The sequence below is a fragment of the Pavona decussata genome, unplaced genomic scaffold (assembly GCF_977016875.1).
Source record: "Pavona decussata unplaced genomic scaffold, jaPavDecu1.1 SCAFFOLD_391, whole genome shotgun sequence".
NCBI lineage: Eukaryota > Metazoa > Cnidaria > Anthozoa > Scleractinia > Agariciidae > Pavona > Pavona decussata.
In genome coordinates, this window is record NW_028145763.1 from 2007501 (window position 1) to 2026075 (window position 18575).

The window sequence follows — 18575 nt, forward strand, 5'->3', positions numbered from 1 at the left end:
GATTAAGAAAAGAGCGGCCTGGAAGGGGGAAGGAAGCCGTTATCTAAACTCCTTCTAACATGCTCTTCCACGGGAAAGTATAACCTTCGATAAAAATGATCACATAGACAGCAACTACTACTCACTAAGAACGTACAGTAAGACTGGTTTTAATTGCAAGATTTACTTTACTTCTTTGTCCTCGACCAAAATACGAAAATTGCATATAAATTTTAGTAAAAACTGATATTACGCGTTCAGATTGCAACTAACCTGCGAGCGTTGGTTTCTCCAGTAGCGTTCACTGGAGAAACCACTCTTCGCAGGGTAAATTGCAACACAACACCGCCCATAGTTTAGCCAGCGCTTCAAGTTGTTCCGTGGGGTTTTGGGCGTTTTCCTCTGTGTGAACGCGCCAAAATTGGGACAAACTGACTCTTTGGTTGCGATCTTGGCACGTCTGAACGAAAGTGAATGTTGCTTGATTCGCAAAGGTACAGTGAGTTAATGTCTTGGTTGTTCATCCCGGAAATCACCCATGCCGGAACTGCAGTGTGGAAACCCGTTTAGGGCCATTTTAGAAAACGCGCAAAAAAGCACGCATTACCATGACCATATACCATATACTCCGTACTTTTCATTATTAATGTACAGGTAAATTATTCCTTCAGTCCTCACCGTTCGTCTTTCGTTATTATTCTTTCAATTCACCGTAATTCATGCCACTCTACAAGCCCCTTTGAATTGTAAATCTGAGTCAGTAGAATAATTTTTTTCACAACAATTAGTGTGCATTGTAACAGGTCTAATAAAAGTCGGTCAAATTAGCCTGGTGCGTCGGAATGCACGAAAAATCAAGTTTATAGCATATTGAATATTCAAATTACCCAGTATTCTGGTTTGAAAAAATTATTCATTCGCATGCACTGACATTTGAGTTCAGACCTTGGCTTGTAAGATTCTCAACGAAGCCGTAAAAGGTACCTGTGAATACCTTGCGTTCCGTACGATCTTCTGTGGCTCAGTATCACGTTACCTTCTACTGTCTATTATCTAGATTGCAGGCTAACGGTTAGCCTGCGTAGCTGGCGGATTTTGTGGGAAAACGAGTGGCGAAGCGGCGGGGAAATGGGGCGAGGGGAACGAGAAACCTCGCGGCGAAGCCGCTCGTTGACGCGGCTTCGCCACGACTGTCGCGGTTCTCTCCCCATTTCACCCGCAGCTGCACCACTCGTTTTGGCCCGGCTTTCCCGCCCACCAAAACCGCCAGCTACGCAGGCTGGGTAACGGTCTTCGTTTTCTCCGCGCTTTGACTTCGCCGTGGCATCATTTACTACTGAGTCACGGTGTTTATTCTAGAGACCAGGCAACCGCACATCGGTAGACGTAAATGACACTCCGCTTCATTGATCTAAACAGCGCACCACTTACAACTGAAGTGTTAACAAAACAACTCTAAACCGAGGAGTGGAGTAGTGGTGGTGTTTGCTGAACTTCACACTGACTTCAGAGAACAGAAGGACATGGTGGAAACACTCGTGCAGCCCGTGGGCTACATCAGGTCTCGTTATTTGTGTACAGAAATCGCCTGTAGATCTCATGTGAAAGACTAGAGCTTCCATGTACTTGGTCTCTTTTGAGGTAAGTCTCTGTATTCTGTTGATAATTATTTATCTGATGATTATCGATTATTATCAGTTACTAGTTATAGCAATTTTATTATCTTTGTCTTGGTAAGACGTCTGTGAATGAAATATCTAGAAATAAGTTTATATTTATTTTTTAAAGGCCAATCGTGTGAGCAATATGAAATTGGACCACGTATTAAAATAAACATCATGTGAGCTACGTAAATATGAGTGGGTGGACGAGATTTGAAAATAACCATATTATAAAGACATTTTGTATTGGTTGTACTGAGATGTACATATTCCATCACCAATCCTTGCCTTGTCCCGGTAGGGCTTTCTTCCAGGCCCTCGTGATCAATTCGTTTCGGTGACGTAACCGAGGCGAACGCGGCCGGTCAGACCACGTGATTCGAACCGGATTGACCGACATGAAAGACAGAGAGAAGCCTAGGAACTAGGCAACACCAATCCCATCTGGTTACCCAAATTTCTGATCTCGTATCCCCAGATGATGATGAAAGCTAAGTAATATTGTGTCAGCCACTTCAATCAATTCCAGTAAGTTCCTTTCCGTCAGGCCAAGCGGGCCGAGCAATCGTCTTTATTCATTTCTGTTGTCTGGTTCTCTGGATTTCAATATCAAGTTGAATTAGCTATAGTTGAGCGACGTCAAATCTAAATGCATTTGCCAGATGGCTGGGGCTCAGTGTCAGTTTGAGCCTTAATCTAAATATACTAATGGAGAGATTGTTTCAACATACCCCTCAAACCAAAGAACAAATATTAGAGGAAATCATCTAAAATAGCAGGTTTAGTAAAATAGAAGGCCTGTCCGTATCAGTTACAGAGAATGGCACAACGCTGGAATCACTAGAGTTAACGATATATATCTTCAACAAAAACAAATTCCTTACGCCTGACGTGTTTAGTAACAAGTTTTTTTTTTTGAAATCTTTCAACTTTCTGAAATATCTCGCATTGTGTAGCGCGTTCCTCCGAGATTGGATTCGAAAACTGCAAGACACCCATGAAACCCCTCCTCGATCCCAGACACTGTCAACACGATATCAACAAACAAACTTCCTTGCAAAATAGTTGTCAGCCATCTCCTCCCCCTAACCCGCAGGGGGCGAGAGAGAGAGAGAGATCCGCGCCCCCTGCGGGTTAGGGGGAGGATCGAGGAGACGGCTGACATTTCAGACTACTTGCAAAATAGCGACCCAGAGTTTAACCGCCAAAAAAAATTCAACGTCCAACTGCTGAAAGAAGAATGAGGCAAGCAAACTTAGATAACAACGCAATTCAGTCAAATAATCTTCAATATTCCATTTAAAGATATTAAGATCACCATCTTTCAATACAAAGTCGTGCACCATATTCTGCCAACTAACGCAATCTTATTTAGAGATAAAATTTAAGAGAAGGATAATTGCCATCTTTGTGAACAAAAACAAACACTAACCCACTAATTTGTATCTTGTCTATTTGTCAAAAGCTTTTGGACAGAATTTACAAATCGGTAGAATACGAAAACTGAAGATTCTATCGAGCTCAACGAAGAAAATATTATCTATGGCTTCACTAACAATATCGTGCTACAACTTACCCTGCGAGCAGAGGCCCTTCGATCTAGGAAGATCGAAGGGCCTCTGCTCGCAGGGTAGCTACAACTTGGCCTGAACCTCAGTTTAATAATTGCAAAATATTACATTTACACTGCCTCAAGAGAAGAAGACCCTTATTTCTTTGATACCTTCCTGGCTATATTAAAGATTTATTTAAAATTATGAATACCTAAATGTCCACTGTTTATTTTTGCGGCGTCTGGCCGTCAAAACTATAAAGCTTCAAGATCACTCAAGGGCCTTTTATAAAATCCTGTTGTTTGCTCAGCCCGTTTGGGGGCATTTTTGTCATAACACAATCACTAAACGCCAATGATTGCTGTAATTTTTTTTTGAAGATTACACCTACAATCGCCGTTTTATTCGATCTATGAACCTGTATAATTGCTATACATACCGGCTCACTGATTAGAAGGATTGAGTTTTATTCTCCAGCAAAAGTAAGCCGGCCATTTTCGATATTTGAGAATGTAAACAAGAACTAATTTCTTATGCCAGAAGAATATTATAAAACAGTGATAATTTTCTGAAATTTACTTCCGTAGTTGCTATTTTCTCTTCGTTTTATTAATAGTTCAGCGTGCGTGTTCTGAGCTATAAATATAGAGGGTTGGTTTGCATTCAATGAAGTGTCAAAAACCTGACTACTGAGGCGTGTAAAATAGTCTTCGGGGGGCCTTTTGTTTATTGCCGGTGAACCGATGGCTCCATCCAATCAAGGCACGCGAAATGATTTATTTATACCTCACTGAATTTGATTGAGGACATGAAAATTCACGAGAAAAAGAGCAGCTGGCTGAGTGTATCTATCGCTAAAAAAATGATCAAAAACAACGCAAGATAGCTGTGACAAAAATCAGCGTCTCCGAAGAAACGAGAAGCGGGATCAACTATTCGAGCGTTTATTTGCACATGTGACGTAAAGTAATCACAAAGATGGCCGACGATGCGAGGATAATGGCCTTGATTATGTTTCAAGATTTAACCGCTTGTTGCTTTCCCTAGTAGCACAGAAAGGCCTTCATTGAAGATTTGTTTGGAGTTGTTTTTTTATTCGCCATGAAACCAAGACACATGAGTATTCGTGGTGTGGTAACGATGTTCGGTGGCTTGATTTTTGGCTTCTCTGTAGCTTTGTTCCTGCGGCAAAGTCTCTTGCCCGTTGAAACCCGGCGTTGCCGAATGAACTTCGTGAGGGACGTTCGTCCGAGAACAATGGCCAAAGAGCTTAATTCTCGAAATCTTATCTTTGTTGGAGTGATGACAGCCGAGAAATTTCTCAACTCGCGGGCGAAAGGTGTGTTTGAAACTTGGGGCAAAAATGTCCCCGGAAAGTTGGAGTTTTTCTCTAGCGGCATATCCCAAAAGAAGATGGAACTGCCCGTGGTTAGTCTACCAGGTGTGGACGATTCGTACCCTCCGCAGAGAAAATCCATGATGATGTTAAAATATATGCACGACAACTACATTGATAATTTCGAGTGGTTCATGCGTTCGGACGACGATGTTTATATAAGAACGGAAAAATTGGCGAGCTTTCTTCACTCGCTTAACAGTTCTCAGGACATTTATCTTGGACAAGCCGGGACTGGAGCCAAAGATGAGAAAGGACTACTGGGTCTTGGATACGGTGATAATTTCTGTATGGGGGGCCCTGGAGTTATTATGAGTAGATCCGTGTTGAAGAAAGTTGTTCCGCACATTGAATATTGCTTGAAAAATTTGCTCACTTCACACGAAGATGTCGAAGTGGGAAGATGTATAAAACGATTTGTGGGGATTCCATGTACTTGGTCTTTTGAGGTAAGTTCCTGTATTCTATTTAAGCCTTTGATAAGATTATTATTTTATTTATTGTTACTTTGGTGAAATTAAGCTTATGGAGTTTTTGAATCGAATATTGTCATTACCTATAGTTTGCATTTTTGTTATCGTTCTCTCTTGAAAAATATATATTTGCTCCTGGAATCAATATGAAATTGGACCACGCAAAAACAACATCATATCAGTTGCGTAAATGCGTAGGTGGATGAGATTTGAAAAGAACGAATGAGCTATTATATGAAGCTTCATTGACACGAAAGCCAAGAGATGAGCCCGAGAAGGGTCGAGGGGATCAGCTGGCAACCCCTCTTAAAGCTGACTTTGTCTTTAAATTAATCTCAAAGAAACATAGCTTTTTTTTTTCTTACGAAAACAAAGGCATTTAGGAGCTAGTACACTGGTACTAAGAAATGTTATCGAGTCTAGCTAAGGCTCTATGACACATTTCCGGCATGTTGTTTGATAAACTCTCCACCAACGTTTATCAACAAATGCAGGGAAGAAATTATGTTTTCTAGAAAGATTCTCCCAGTAATTTAAACTTAATTGCACTATATTGGATCAGAGCTATATTTAATCGTTCAAATGTGTCATTTTGGTAATTTTTAGCCTGCATGCACAGGCAGACGCCACCTATTTCCTTTGAGCGGAAAGATATAGGAGACGTCTCCACACAGGCCAGGAAATTTTTGAGTGCCTGTCGCAAATGTGACGTGCCTTCCAGTGATACACTTTCTTTATATTTTTCTTTTCCTTTTTCTTTTTTTTTTGTTTTCTATTTTTCATGTCGGTACCTTCCCCAGACCTCTTGGTTTTGCTTGGTCAAAACATCATTGTTGTAGACAAATTAATTTCAGTCATCTTTTTGTGACTTATCCTCTAATGACGCAATTGTCGGCATGACGTATTTATTGTACTTGGACAAGCCATTGCAACTATCATGATAGTTATTGACGTCAATGACATACCACGCATTCGTGACTGAGTTAAATTAATCATTCTGCCGAATACCAGGAAAAAGAGCTTCTTTTCAACATATTGTAAAGTTTCAAAATGATATAAGCCCCTCTGAAGATTTCTGCATTCAATGCATGTCCATCTGAGTAAAGCGAGAATTCTACTGAATGCCAGGTAAAATATTAGCCCATGCCCTCGAAATATTTGTTTTCAACATACTTCAAAAGTTGAAAGATAAAACCCTCCAAGAAGTAGTCTCTCCCCCCCCACCCCCTCATTGTTTTGTTTATTTAAAGATTTAATCCCACATGTGGGTGCACAGAGATTTAATTCTGTAGAAAAGACTGATAATACAATATCAGTTTATTTGCCCTTCACAAAGTGAATAACTAAATAATTAGAAGGGTATCATGATCAGCAAGTGTTATCACAATTATCTCACAAAATATTTTACAGTTATAAAGTTATCAAAACACATATTTCTGCGTTATTGTACCTCAAACAGTATTGGCCCTTAAGAGCTGCCAGAGCAGAGATTATAGCCATGCTTGGTAACTGGTGTATAGGGTATAAGTGCCGATTGAAGTACGTCAATAATATTCTTAATGTTGAGGCAACTTTTGCGACATGCATGATCTCACCTCGTAAAATGAAAGGGGGGAGACCAGAGGAAATAAGGGCTGAGTTGTAAGATTAGTCAGGGAAAATGAATCACAAGAAACATGGAATACTTTCCTCCCAGAACACATTTTTCTTGCTTTTTTACATCTGAAGCCTTTGTCAGGATGGTTAGTCACTCAAAAATGCTTTGTATAAATCATTATCTTAATGAAAAACTCCTTGCTAGCTAATCCTTAAATGCCATACCTGATCAATTTTGTGCAGTACAGAAATCAGTCTGGTTGAGTGTGGACATCAGCAACACAAAACAGCACTGTAATTGTTTCTGTGCTACCTGGGAGGGGGAGGGGAGGGGCCCTAGCAGCCTAATACATTCAATGTAAATATAGCTAGCAAGCTCAGAAAATGAGACTTTGGGACCCGGTCAGTGAAATGTGCATTTCCCAGTCACGAATCTTGTGGGTCAATATGCACCCCTAATTTTGCAAAAGACTTTATGTAGCAGGCTATTCAGTTAATCACTCACATTTTGCTTTGAGTGAAGTGAAAACCCATTTAGTACAAAATATCAAATTTAATTTCTATAATTAAGTGGTGCAGTTGCACTCTGGCAAAAAAAAAAAAATGACAGTGTTGAAATCAGCATCTGGTGTGGGGTGAACATTCTGGGGATGCAATTAAACTTGTTCACCCACAGACAGAGCACTGATTGGTAGTATGGTGTGTCAATATCATAGTGGCACATTTCATTTGAGGGGTTACTGGTCTGTGGCATGTCAGATATTGGGGGTCAAATTTGCAAGTGATTCTACAGCACAATTAGCCTGATTTTTCAGACAGTCCAGGTTGTGACTGCAAGCAACCTGGACCATCTGAGAATCAAGCTACAGCACAATAACCAATAAAATTATTATTGACTGATAGCATACACCCCCACCCCAAATGATTGAACAGAAAATTTGCCAACAATAACTGGCAATCAGTCTAACCCCAGAACATAAATGAATGGGTCAAAAGGAATGCTATTAACCCTTTAACCTGTGGCATCAAAGAACAAATTCTCCTATCTTGTCCCCATATTTTTCCTTTAAAAGTACTGGGGAGAAGTTTTTAAAAAATCAAGAAAATCCACCTTGAGTGATCATATCCTTAATTCTCAAGACCTCAGGTTTTGAATGAGCATTGAAATACAAGGAGAAATTTGATGCTGATCACTGTTAGACTCTGAATTCAACTCTGGAATCATCTGTCATCAGTAGTCCGTAAACCTGAGTAACCAATATCATGGTTATTTTCTTGAGTTTTTCTTTTTCTCAGACGTAGCTATTGTTGGATTCATATCTGCTATAATTATCACAACAAGGAGGCGGGGAGTGGGATGGGGGTTTATTGAACCTTGATGGGCATGATCCAGTCTTTTACAGACCAGTCCATGTTTCAACTTATACCATTGAATATGAATACATGAAACATATTTTGAACTGCAGATGAAAGAGTAAATGGAAGAAACTGGGAGGATCTTTCTTTTATTTACACTTATATCATTCATCATCATCATCAATCTTTATTTACCTTCGGATTGTAGAGTAGCTTAATGTAGCTAATGTCTCCGAGCATTTTCCCACCCAACCATGATAATATACACACAAAGACCAGACCACAACACCGGGAACTACGTCCCCTACTCTTTGCGAACAGTGAGTGGGTTCTTTAACGTCCCACAGAGTTATTTACAAACAAGGTTTGTGAGACGGGGCCTACGGTTTATCGTCCCTATCCGAGAAATTTTCTGCTCCCAAGTGGGGTATAGGAAGAAGAGAAAACTTGAGTATGGCTTTCTCTCAGTGTCTTTTCACCCACTTTGAGATCCCATTCACGGGCTATCATGGTTGTGCACAGTCAAGCTGCAGCCATTATTTAACAGCTCTGTGTTTGACAACCACTCTGAAAAGCCCCAGAAATTTCTTCCAGCCTGTGAATCTTGTATTAAAATACTGATATAGGGGAACCTTCATTTGTAAAGAAACTGTGGTGCTGCGTCAGTGGGTAATGGAAACAATCGTTGGTTTTATTAACAAAATAGACAAGGTAAATTGGCCATCGTAGAGTGATCTGAGTGCTGGTGCTTCAAGTGTTAGTCCTCCATCAGGGCGAATCCTATCAGTAAAATAGTCAACCTCGAGTTAAGCAGTCACTTAGCCTTAGTCTAATTAAGGGGGGTTTCTAATAAAGGTTTATGACTAATATTTTAAGGTGATGAGATGGGAAAGCATCATCCTAAACCATTTTGGCTTAATTTAGGTATCCTTACAGGACAGAAATTTAAATAACAGTAACTGAATGGTTCAACAATATACCACAGCAGTATTTATTTCACGAGTTTAGAAATAGCACTTTGCAATTTAAAAATAAATACATTGGAATGAACTAATATTACTTGATGCATACCATATCAAATTAAACTAAAGCTTCAAGTTTGCCTTTAAACACAAGTAACTATTTTTGATAATTAATCCCCAAGTGAATTTGCCCAACCAAATGTTCATCGAAACGAAATTACATGCAAGGGACTTTCTTTCTGGCAATGATCTTAAGTTTTCTTGTAGTTGTTCTTTTCAACTATCCTCATTGTATGCAAAGCTCAAAGTACTGTATAAATATGTATAGGCCAAAATGCTGTATCATTAAGAGATTTAAGAATTTTAAATATGAGAAAATTGCTGTTTTGCCAGCTGTGTTTTACCGCCAGCTTTTGTTGTTTAGTCTTTAGACCTTTTCAATAGAGTACTTGTCATTTGAATTGACAAAACAGTCAGCAAGTAAGTTCCCATTTAATGGAAAGCTTTTTCAGCTGGCTTTCACACGTCCTCTTTTGAAAGCGTCAAGCTTACCTTTAACACAAGTTACGCTTATTTTTTTTCTAACCAAACAGGCAATTTACCCAACTAAACTAAAAATTCAGACAGCGACTGGTTAATCAAGAGGAAGATCGCATAGAAGGGACTTCCTTTCTAGCAATAATCTTTAGCTTTTTTATATATAGGTAATTTCAACTGTTTTCATTGCACGCAAAGCTCTAATAGGTTGTGTGCCAATGTTGGCTGGTACGATCTCTATGCCATTAAGACTAAGAGATTTAAATGTAAATATGAGAGATTTGCTGTTTTCCCAGCCTTGTTTTACTTCCAGTATATTTCTCTAGCTTTTAGACCCTTTTCAATAGAGTATTTGTCCTGTGAATAGGACAAAGCCATCAGCTGGCTGTTACTTGTCTTCTTGTGTCAATAGAACAAAGTTGTCGTGAAAAACAGATCCATGCAAATGTTTTGTTTTTAAGTGGCAATAATTATTTAGCTGCACACTGCATTGTAGTTTGATATTCATTGTCAAAATCGTGCCGTTGGTAGATAAATATTCAATTCAAGCTTTTAAATGAAATAACCAAGCTTCTCTCTTTAATGTCGTAAAGTTCACAAAGTAGCAGCGACCCTCAAAAGTAATTTATACGAGTTCAAACGTACCTTGACTCTCTGCAAGGGATGGTGCGAGAGAATATAAAACACTGTTTTCCGCAATGAAATGGCCTTTGAGGACGAGTGGTTTTCTTTCGTTTTTTCAGTGATGGTATCCCGACGTAACTACTCGAACCAAATCGAACGTTTCATTTATCGAACTCAATCGAATTTGATCGAACGATTGCGGGGGTTCGACTGAGTTCGACAATCGAACACAATCGAACTCTCACAAAAAAATTGGAGCAATCGAACCCAATCGATTAGGTTCGGTAGCCGAAGTTGCATACATTCGATTAAAAATGATAACAGCAGTAGATCATAAAATGATGTTTCAGTAAAGCTACATCAATCTATTGTTCGTTTCACCTTATTCTTTTTTATTCTTGCATGCTAAAAAGACTTCTTGTCTATTTCGACTGATGGTTTGCACCGTTCGATTAAGTTCGATTGGGTTCGGAAATCGAACGCGATCGAATTCTCACACAATTTTTTTGGTTCGATTGTGTTCGATTACCGAACTTAATCAAACCCAATCGTTCAATTAGGTTCGATTGAGTTCGAGTAAGTTCAATTACTGAACAGTTCTAGTAGTTTCGTCGGGTAGTATAGGGCGAGCAAAACACACGAAAGGAAACAATTCGTAGTTTAAAATTGCCTTTGAGAATTCGAAAGGGCAGAGTGAGGAATGTGCAGTTCAATTATCCCTTAAGCTTGTAGAAATTGTGTGTACCTATGTGCGATTGTAGTAAGATAAATTGCACCATTTTGTCGCCAATCAATCCTGAAAAGGTCTGCCCGGCTGCTTTGTCAGGTTTGGATTTATAAATCAGAATTTAAAAGCTCACGCTTGCGCCCATCATAATGATGCGCCCTTAACACAATGACTGCTTCTTTTTTTTCGATGGAAACTTTAGTTTCTGGCTACAGCGGTAGAAGTAAAACGCTCACTCAAGATGGCGTGAGAGAGTAAACACTGTTGTCCGCAAAGAAACCGCTTAGGCCATGACTGATCTCTTTGAATGTGATTGAAGAAATATTTTAGTACTTATTGTGCGCATGCAGTCTTTCACGTTGTTATGACCTTAGTAAAATGCATAGGCCTATTTACTTTACACGTCTTAGCTTCGCAGAGGATGCGATCCTTGCGTGTATTGTTATTTTGAAGTTTCAAAGTACTCATTGTGTATCCCAGGGATGACGCAGTGGTGAGAGCATTCGCCTCCCACCAAAGCGGCCCGGGCTCGATTCCCAGACTCGGTGTCATATGTGGGTTGAGTTTGTTGTTGGTTCTCGTCTTTGCTCCGGGGGTTATTCTCCGGGTACTGCGGTTTTCCCCTCTCCTCAAAAACCCATACTTCTAAATTCCAATTCAATCTGAAAAGTGTCCCCAAGTAGGTGCTCTGTGCTGAATACATTGTCACTTAAATAGAGTGATTAATTTTATTTATAGGAGCCGAGCCAATCAGGGCCCGGTTGTTCAAAAGCCGATTACCGTTAATCCACGATTAAAAGTTAACCGAGGTTTTCTGCTTGCTGGTTGAAATTGTTTTTAAAGTCTAATGTCAAGTTAGTGGTAAAGAAAAGTCAACGTCAAAACTGAGGGACAAAAAATCTTTTTGAAAAATCTTTATTGTTGTGTAATTAAACTCGAACCAAAGTTGTTGTTAATCCAGAATTAGCTTAATCGGGCTTTGAACAACTGGGCCCTGGTTATAGCATTTGTGATATTCGGGCTGTCAATTTGAAACAGAACAATGTTCTTCTCGCAAGCGGAGAAGGGGCGTTGATCGCTCTCACTTGAGTGGTCCTTAAAAAGTACCACCATCGCCGGAAAAATCACTCAAGATAAACTAATAAACATATGTGTTTGCTGAGTTTGATAGAACGCTGAGTTGTACCTACGAACAGCGATCGTTCTGTTCTAATGTTTCTGTGTAATTTTTCTCGCAGATGCAAGCTTTGTTCTACCACAATCAAAGCAAATCTCAGGCGTTCCATGGTAACCTGGACACCAAGTCTGTCCGTAAAGCCATCACCCTGCACCCTGTCAAACAGCCCTCGTACATGTACCGGCTCCAGTCTCACTTCATGACAATGCGTATTCAAGATCTACAGCACCAAGCAATTTTGCTTCAAAGAGTACTAAAGAACATGGACCGACTCCTAAGCACAAGCCCAGCTTATCTTTCCACTGAAGAAAAAACCACCCTTCAGGGTGTCAAAGATTTCCATCACCAGCTCAGCTCAAGGTATACCGAGCCCTGGGACATGTTCACAGCGCAAAAGTTTTACTCCGAAGCAACGCTCCAACCGCCAGAGACGGGAATGCGGGACCCGTGGAAGGACGGGCTCAACCACGTACTGGGCCAGACAATGGGGCTCATAAATGAAGAGGCCAAGCGAGTCCTACATCGTAGCCTCGAGTTCAAGAAACTCAATCACGGCTACATGAGAGTGCACCCGTTATATGGCGCCCAATACATCATGGACATGCTCATGAAGTATCACCGGCACATTGGACACAACCGGAGGCGCATGACCGTGCATGTCCGCCATCACGCTTTCTTACAACTGCCCTTTGGGAATATGGTCTACCGAGCCGAGCCCCTAGCAAAAGAGGTCCCTGCGGTGCATTTCATCCTCCCTTTGACAGGTCGCATTGAGACATTTCGCCGCTTCATGAAGACTTACGAAGACGTTTGTCTCAAACGGCGCGAGAGTGCTAAACTCCTCGTTGTGTATTTTCCGTCTGTGTCGCCTCCTCACGAACACAAGAAAATCATGAAAGGTTATCAAACCCGGTATCCAGAAGCGGACCTGTTGTGGCTGGAAGCCATTGGCGACTTTTCTCGTGGGTTGGCGCTCTCTCTGGGAGCAAACCAGTTTGACAGGAAGGCGTTGCTCTTTTTTTGCGACGTGGATCTGGTTTTCGACGCGGGTTTTCTTCACCGCGCGCGTATGAACACAGCTCTGGGACAACAAGTGTATTACCCCATGGTATTCAGTCAGTTTGATTCGGACATAACTTACCCCAATCAAACAGCGCCCCAGAACCACTTCACAATAGACATGGATGCGGGTTTCTGGAGAGCCTATGCGTTTGGCATCGTCGCCGCGTATAACCACGATCTTCGCGCTGTCGGGGGTTTTGACACAACTATTCAAGGGTGGGGACTCGAAGACGTAGACTTGTACGAGAAGTTTGTGAAACATGAGGAGATTAGGGTGTTTCGTGCGGCCGATCCTGGCCTTGTACATGTGTATCATCCGGTCATCTGCGATCCCAAACTTGTCGATCGCCAGTATGCAATGTGCCAAGGCTCGAAAGCCTCTGGGTTTGGCTCGCAGAAGTCGCTAGTTAGAGATATGTTATCTAAAGGGCATTTAAAAAGTTATTGATTATTAGGTATTGACTATTTTAATGAATTTTGATATAGATTACGAGGGATTTTAAAATAGATTTTTAGGTACCGGTGTTAAAGCAGAAATCGTAATGCTGGCTAAAATTACTGAGGACAGCTGCAAAGCTGTCCGCGTTTTGCTGGACGGTGACACGAATCGAAGAAAGCGCAGATCACAATCCACAAGCGGTGAAATTAATTTTATATAAAGACTCAGTGTTTCTGTCATTCCTTGGCGACAAAGGCACAAACAACTAAAGAAATGTTCCTAACATTAATTCTCAAAGCATTAACTTAACTTCCACGCCCCGATACCGATTTCAAGGGGTCCCCCCACGTTCTTCTACTTCCACGGCCCAAGACTGATTTCTGGGGTTCCCCCACGTTGTTTTGGCCAGCATTGTACACAAGGTATCAACGCGTTTATCAATCTTGAATCTGCTTCTTTCTTTGTCGATTCAGATTAAGGTAGATTTTAAAAAAAGTATTTATTAATCTTACACAGATGTTTGTGTTAACTGTTGGACTCAATCGCCCGTGTGGAAAATGTTGAATTTTTACCTTGTTTTGACCAATTTTTACTTAATTTTTACTTCCTTTATTTATTCTTGCTTTCTTAAAATGCTTTCCATTTGTCAGTACTGATCGGCCTAACCGTCCAGCCTTTAAATCGAATGCGTCATTTTGAAGGTATGGTGTTAAAAAATCTTGAAAAATAATCACTCCGAAAATAGTACCTGCTATTTTGAAGAAATTAGAACGAGTAGGATAAAGCTTATCCTTCAAATTGGTACATTTCGTTTACGAACTGACCTATCTGGCCGGCCGGCCAGTATTGGCAAATGGAAAACGCCCCTTGGATCTAAATGTGAACCAATTAAAGTGAACAGTACTCAGCTCAATATTTCTCTGGGATACAAGGTGGTCCTGATTTTTGTTTCCGGATGAGATCCAAAAAATATGACCATTTAAATGATGAAAGATACTAAGTGGTCCTGGGTAGAGCCCCCCGTTTGTCTTTCAGATTTTTAAGTATATAAATTTGTAGAGTCTAAACATTTTCCAGCAGAATTTTTGGCGGAAAAAATCAGGCTATATATAAGGACAAAACAAGACCAGCAAAATTTAGAAGTTTACATCATTCATAGGCTGGGTGACATTGCTACGCTGAGCAGCTGTTCTAAGATTTATTCAATTTTTATTATTTTATTTTTCGCCGCACGAAAAAAATTGAAAAGAATTGCTATATTCGTCATGGTTAAAAAAATGCTTCAACTTGAGCGGCTTCCCGACAATGCAACCTAGAGGGTTGTCGTTTATTTCGTTTTGTTCCGGTGAATGATTCTATGTGGTAGATCACTTCTGTTGGTGTTAAATATACATGCAACTATTTTCTAGGATTGTCTTTGCAGTCGTTTATATTGAATACTAAATATTAAAGGCCAATACTCAAGCCAAGCGAATATTTCTCGAGTTTTCGACTTTGGTTGCAATGACCAAATCCTCCGATGTCAGTCTATTCCATACATGTACCTGACCGCCAACCCTCCCCTCCCTCCATACCGGAACTCCAACATATCCCATCTTGGCTGGATGCTTCTCCCGTGGGGACGGAGGACGGGATGGGGGGGGGGGGGGGAATTCCCATGGCAATTGCTGGATTATCCGTTGAAGTTTTAAAATTTTACTTTAGGGAACCACTGAAAGATGCCGGGCGTGGCTCGAGTTCATGTTCTCCCCGGCCTGAATGAAAGTTACCAGTTTTTTAAGCAGTACTATTAACGGCCTCCATATCCTCAAACTGTGAGGAGAAACGTCCCCGTCATTCCCTCTTACAAAGAGGAGTCCTTCCCATTCTTGCCCACCCCCTCCCCCTCATCAGTGGGAAGGTTTTAAAAGGAAGAAAAAAAAACCCGAACGCTTTGTAGTCTGAACTTTTGTGAGAATTTTCACTTTTCCAGTTTGTGACTTTTGAGTGGTTCTCGCGATCAAGTCTTTTTACGATTTCTTGTGGAAAATAATATAAGGAAAACAAATTAAAGCGTGCAACTTGAATGCATGCAAGAGATCTACAATCATCGAAAAAATTCTTGGGAAGGTTCCAAAGTTCCGCCTCGATAAGACTTTCCTCCCCTCCCCTGTTTCAATGTTGAGCTTAAAAAGTCAATGTTGACGCGTATGTTTATCGTTGAGAATCCAACATTGAACAGGGGGCAGGGGGGAAGAGGAGAGGACAAACAAAGGCCTAAACATGCGAAAGTAGTAAATGTGCCGATGTCAATATTAAACAGAGACCCACTTTCTGTCGCCTTCTTGAGTAACCTTCCCAACAAGTTTTTTCGTTGATTGTAGACCAACGTCAGTAAAGTTCTCCACCTCGATCAGTTGCCAGTCGAAGTAATCTCCCCCAACGCATGCACTTTAATCCGGGCTTTACTGTAATTGAGAGTCAGACTAACATATCTTATGGTAAATGTGAAGATAACGTTGCTCCCAACCTGCCTTTGAGAAAACTTATATTGCGATTCCTGCGCACGCAAGAAAAAAATCGCGATTCTTGCTGCACGGAAGAAAAAACGCTTGGTCAGTGCCGTGACGGAAAATCCCTCGGGCATATGATTTCGGCCATCGTTGCAGGTAGGACGGAACGTGGTTTAACCGGGATTTCACATGAAATTCTCATTTGTACGGTTTTTTTGCGCTGAAAAGATTTAAATGATAATCTTACTTCCAAATTTTGCGTTACGCGTCACGGACCCAATGCGTTGCGTGAACCTGACTGTCATCAGTTTCCACGAAATTGACCACCGGATGCTTTTGAACCCAGACGGCAAAAGCGACGAGGTGAAGCCCTACATTTCCTTCATCATGAAGCGTTATGAATACGGTTTATGTGCTGGATTTCCAGCTCTTGCCACAAGCATTGTTCCCTTCATAGTAGTGGTATGTTTGAGCTTGTGTTGGACGGAGAAGGGAACAGCTTTGCTCCGTTGGATCGTATCAAACGCCTTTTCCGCCATCATCACCAGAAAAATGGACAACGGGCTCACAAGGTGGTTTTTCAGGGATATTGATCTCACTTACTCCGAGGAACTTATGGGCAAGGTATTTTCAAGCCTGTTTGCGGTTTTCTTTTTGCTTTTCACTGTAGCTTCTTCTTTGTTCTGGCAAACGCTGCTGTTGGATATCAGCTACAGTTGCAAGCAGCCGAACGACGATTTCGTGGAGTGTTTCGAGTACAACTTGGAAGAAAATGTTCACTTTTGGAAGGCATTTTCACGACTAGGTGACGATCCCATCGACTGCAGCAGCGCTAAGTTTCAGAATGGAACAATCGGAGTCATTTGTTACCAAATTGTTTTCAACATTGGGGCTGCCTCGGGAGCAAGCTACGGTGGATTCAAACTTTCCATGATCGCTGTAAATGCGGCTACAAGCTTGATGATGTTGCACAAGCGACCAAGAAGTGTAACAAGGACTAGAATTATCGCTGGATTTCTAATGACTGCTATTTATGCGGCGTTCTTGGCGTTTGAGATCGTCGAGAGCGACAAGGGGTCCACGAACTTGATTGTCAGACTAGACTCGCGCAGCTTGGCGATTTATCTCCAGCTTATTATGGGATTTTTCGCCGGATTTTCATTTGTGTTCTACATTCCTTGGAAAGATTTAGTCAGTTTTCAAAATCATTTGGATCTTTACGATCCTATTGTGTAGGAGCTGTTGCCATTTGAAGCCATCACATAGCCTAAGCGTTAAGCTAAATTTTGCATAATCTGATAATGCATGCCTGGTGAACAGCACCTGGTCCATCCCTTGCATACACGCAATCTGAACATGCGTGTTTCGCGGTTCACGCGCGCCTCGCGTTTTACAGAGGCAAGTGATTTAAGGTAATCATATTTACACGGAATGCCCGCAGGGCATGACGTGTCTAGGTTTCGGTCGGGTATCTTTTTCTTCATCGGTGTCATAAATGTGCACATTAATTTATGCATTAAACTCTGTCCTCCCCTAGTAAGGATATATTGTTCTGATTGTCTTCAACAGAAGCGGCCCAATCAAAATCTATTTTTCAGGCACATATCACGAGAGAGGGGACCCACTCATCACTTCTGTGTGACGTCAAATCATCATTTGATTTATTCATTAAAACTAGATTAAATTCTTCCCTCTCCCAAAAGGGATCTATTGTTTTGATTGTCTTGAACAAAAGCGGCCCAATCAAACTCCATTATCTGCGCGTATATCACGAGGGAGGGGACCCACTCATCTCTACTTGTGTGACGTCAAAGCAAATCATCATTTGGAAAAATTGTTTTCGTTCAATGGCGGCCACATGTCTGAATTTAAGACTCCGGATCTGCCGTTTTCAGAGAGAAAACCAACCTTTTTCAAGCAGTAAATCGAAATAATAACTTCTAGGTAGTACTCGGCCGTTGAAACGGCGGAAATTGGGAGAGTTCACAGCAAAGAAAATCCGCTTTAAAAAACAGATCGAAAGATCAACGAGAAGGATTAGAGCTAGAGGAGGCCAGACCAGTTCAGCGGGGTCATGACGTTATTGCATAGTTATTTCTGGTATGATTCCTAGTAACACAACGATAAGTATCACGCAATATATCTGAATAAAACCATTCAGACAATTATTTCAATGGCCAAGGGAGGATATTTTTTAAATATCTGGGAAACATACAATGGGGAATAATTGGGGCTACATTAAGCATTCCGTGTAGTGCCATTAGAGGGGCATCTTGTTTTTAAAGGGGCACCGCATGACCTTTGATAATTTACTGTGTACTTTCAGCTGTTAAAATTCTATTGTTTTCATTCAAATGAAACACATACAATCGCCTCATGAGGCTCACTAGAATTATTGTAAAATTGGTCATGTAATAAAAATAACATATTTTCCATCTGTATCATTGTGGTAATTTAAAGATTAATTTTGACAGCGAGAACATTAAAATAAAATTTGTATTATCTAATTGTCATAATCCAGCATGACATTTTTAGCAAAAG

The 18575-nt window shown here is 40.8% G+C and overlaps 2 protein-coding genes across 3 annotated transcripts; both read left to right on the forward strand.

The window, feature by feature from the left end:
* The first annotated feature begins 3916 nt into the window (after positions 1–3916).
* On the forward strand, positions 3917–14953 carry LOC146451337 (chondroitin sulfate synthase 1-like). The gene is made up of 2 exons (XM_085099269.1): positions 3917–5038; positions 12103–14953. Exons 1-2 carry the CDS (start codon positions 4295–4297, stop codon positions 13549–13551), a joined length of 2193 nt encoding a protein of 730 aa, XP_084955395.1. The 5' UTR covers positions 3917–4294; the 3' UTR covers positions 13552–14953.
* A 1042-nt stretch (positions 14954–15995) lies between these two features.
* On the forward strand, positions 15996–18473 carry LOC146451338 (uncharacterized). Of its 2 annotated transcripts, none has more exons than XM_085099252.1 (2): positions 15996–17446; positions 18301–18473. In XM_085099252.1, the coding sequence occupies exon 1, from the start codon at positions 16269–16271 to the stop codon at positions 17268–17270; it is 1002 nt and encodes a 333-aa protein (XP_084955378.1). In that variant the 5' UTR covers positions 15996–16268; the 3' UTR covers positions 17271–17446; positions 18301–18473. The 2 variants fall into 2 exon arrangements, with proteins under 2 accessions (XP_084955378.1, XP_084955377.1); XM_085099251.1 differs by having other exon boundaries at positions 16013–17436.
* The last annotated feature ends 102 nt before the right edge of the window (positions 18474–18575 follow it).

What these genes read in the sequence shown, in the direction of transcription:
- LOC146451337 (XM_085099269.1), top strand. Translation starts at nt 4,295, where the DNA reads ATGAAACCAAGACACATGAGTATTCGTGGTGTGGTAACGATGTTCGGT. An exon ending in CATGTACTTGGTCTTTTGAG is followed by an intron (nt 5,039 to 12,102) that starts GTAAGTTCCTGT and finishes TTTTTCTCGCAG; the next exon opens with ATGCAAGCTTTGTTCTACCA.
- LOC146451338 (XM_085099252.1), top strand. Translation starts at nt 16,269, where the DNA reads ATGATAATCTTACTTCCAAATTTTGCGTTACGCGTCACGGACCCAATG.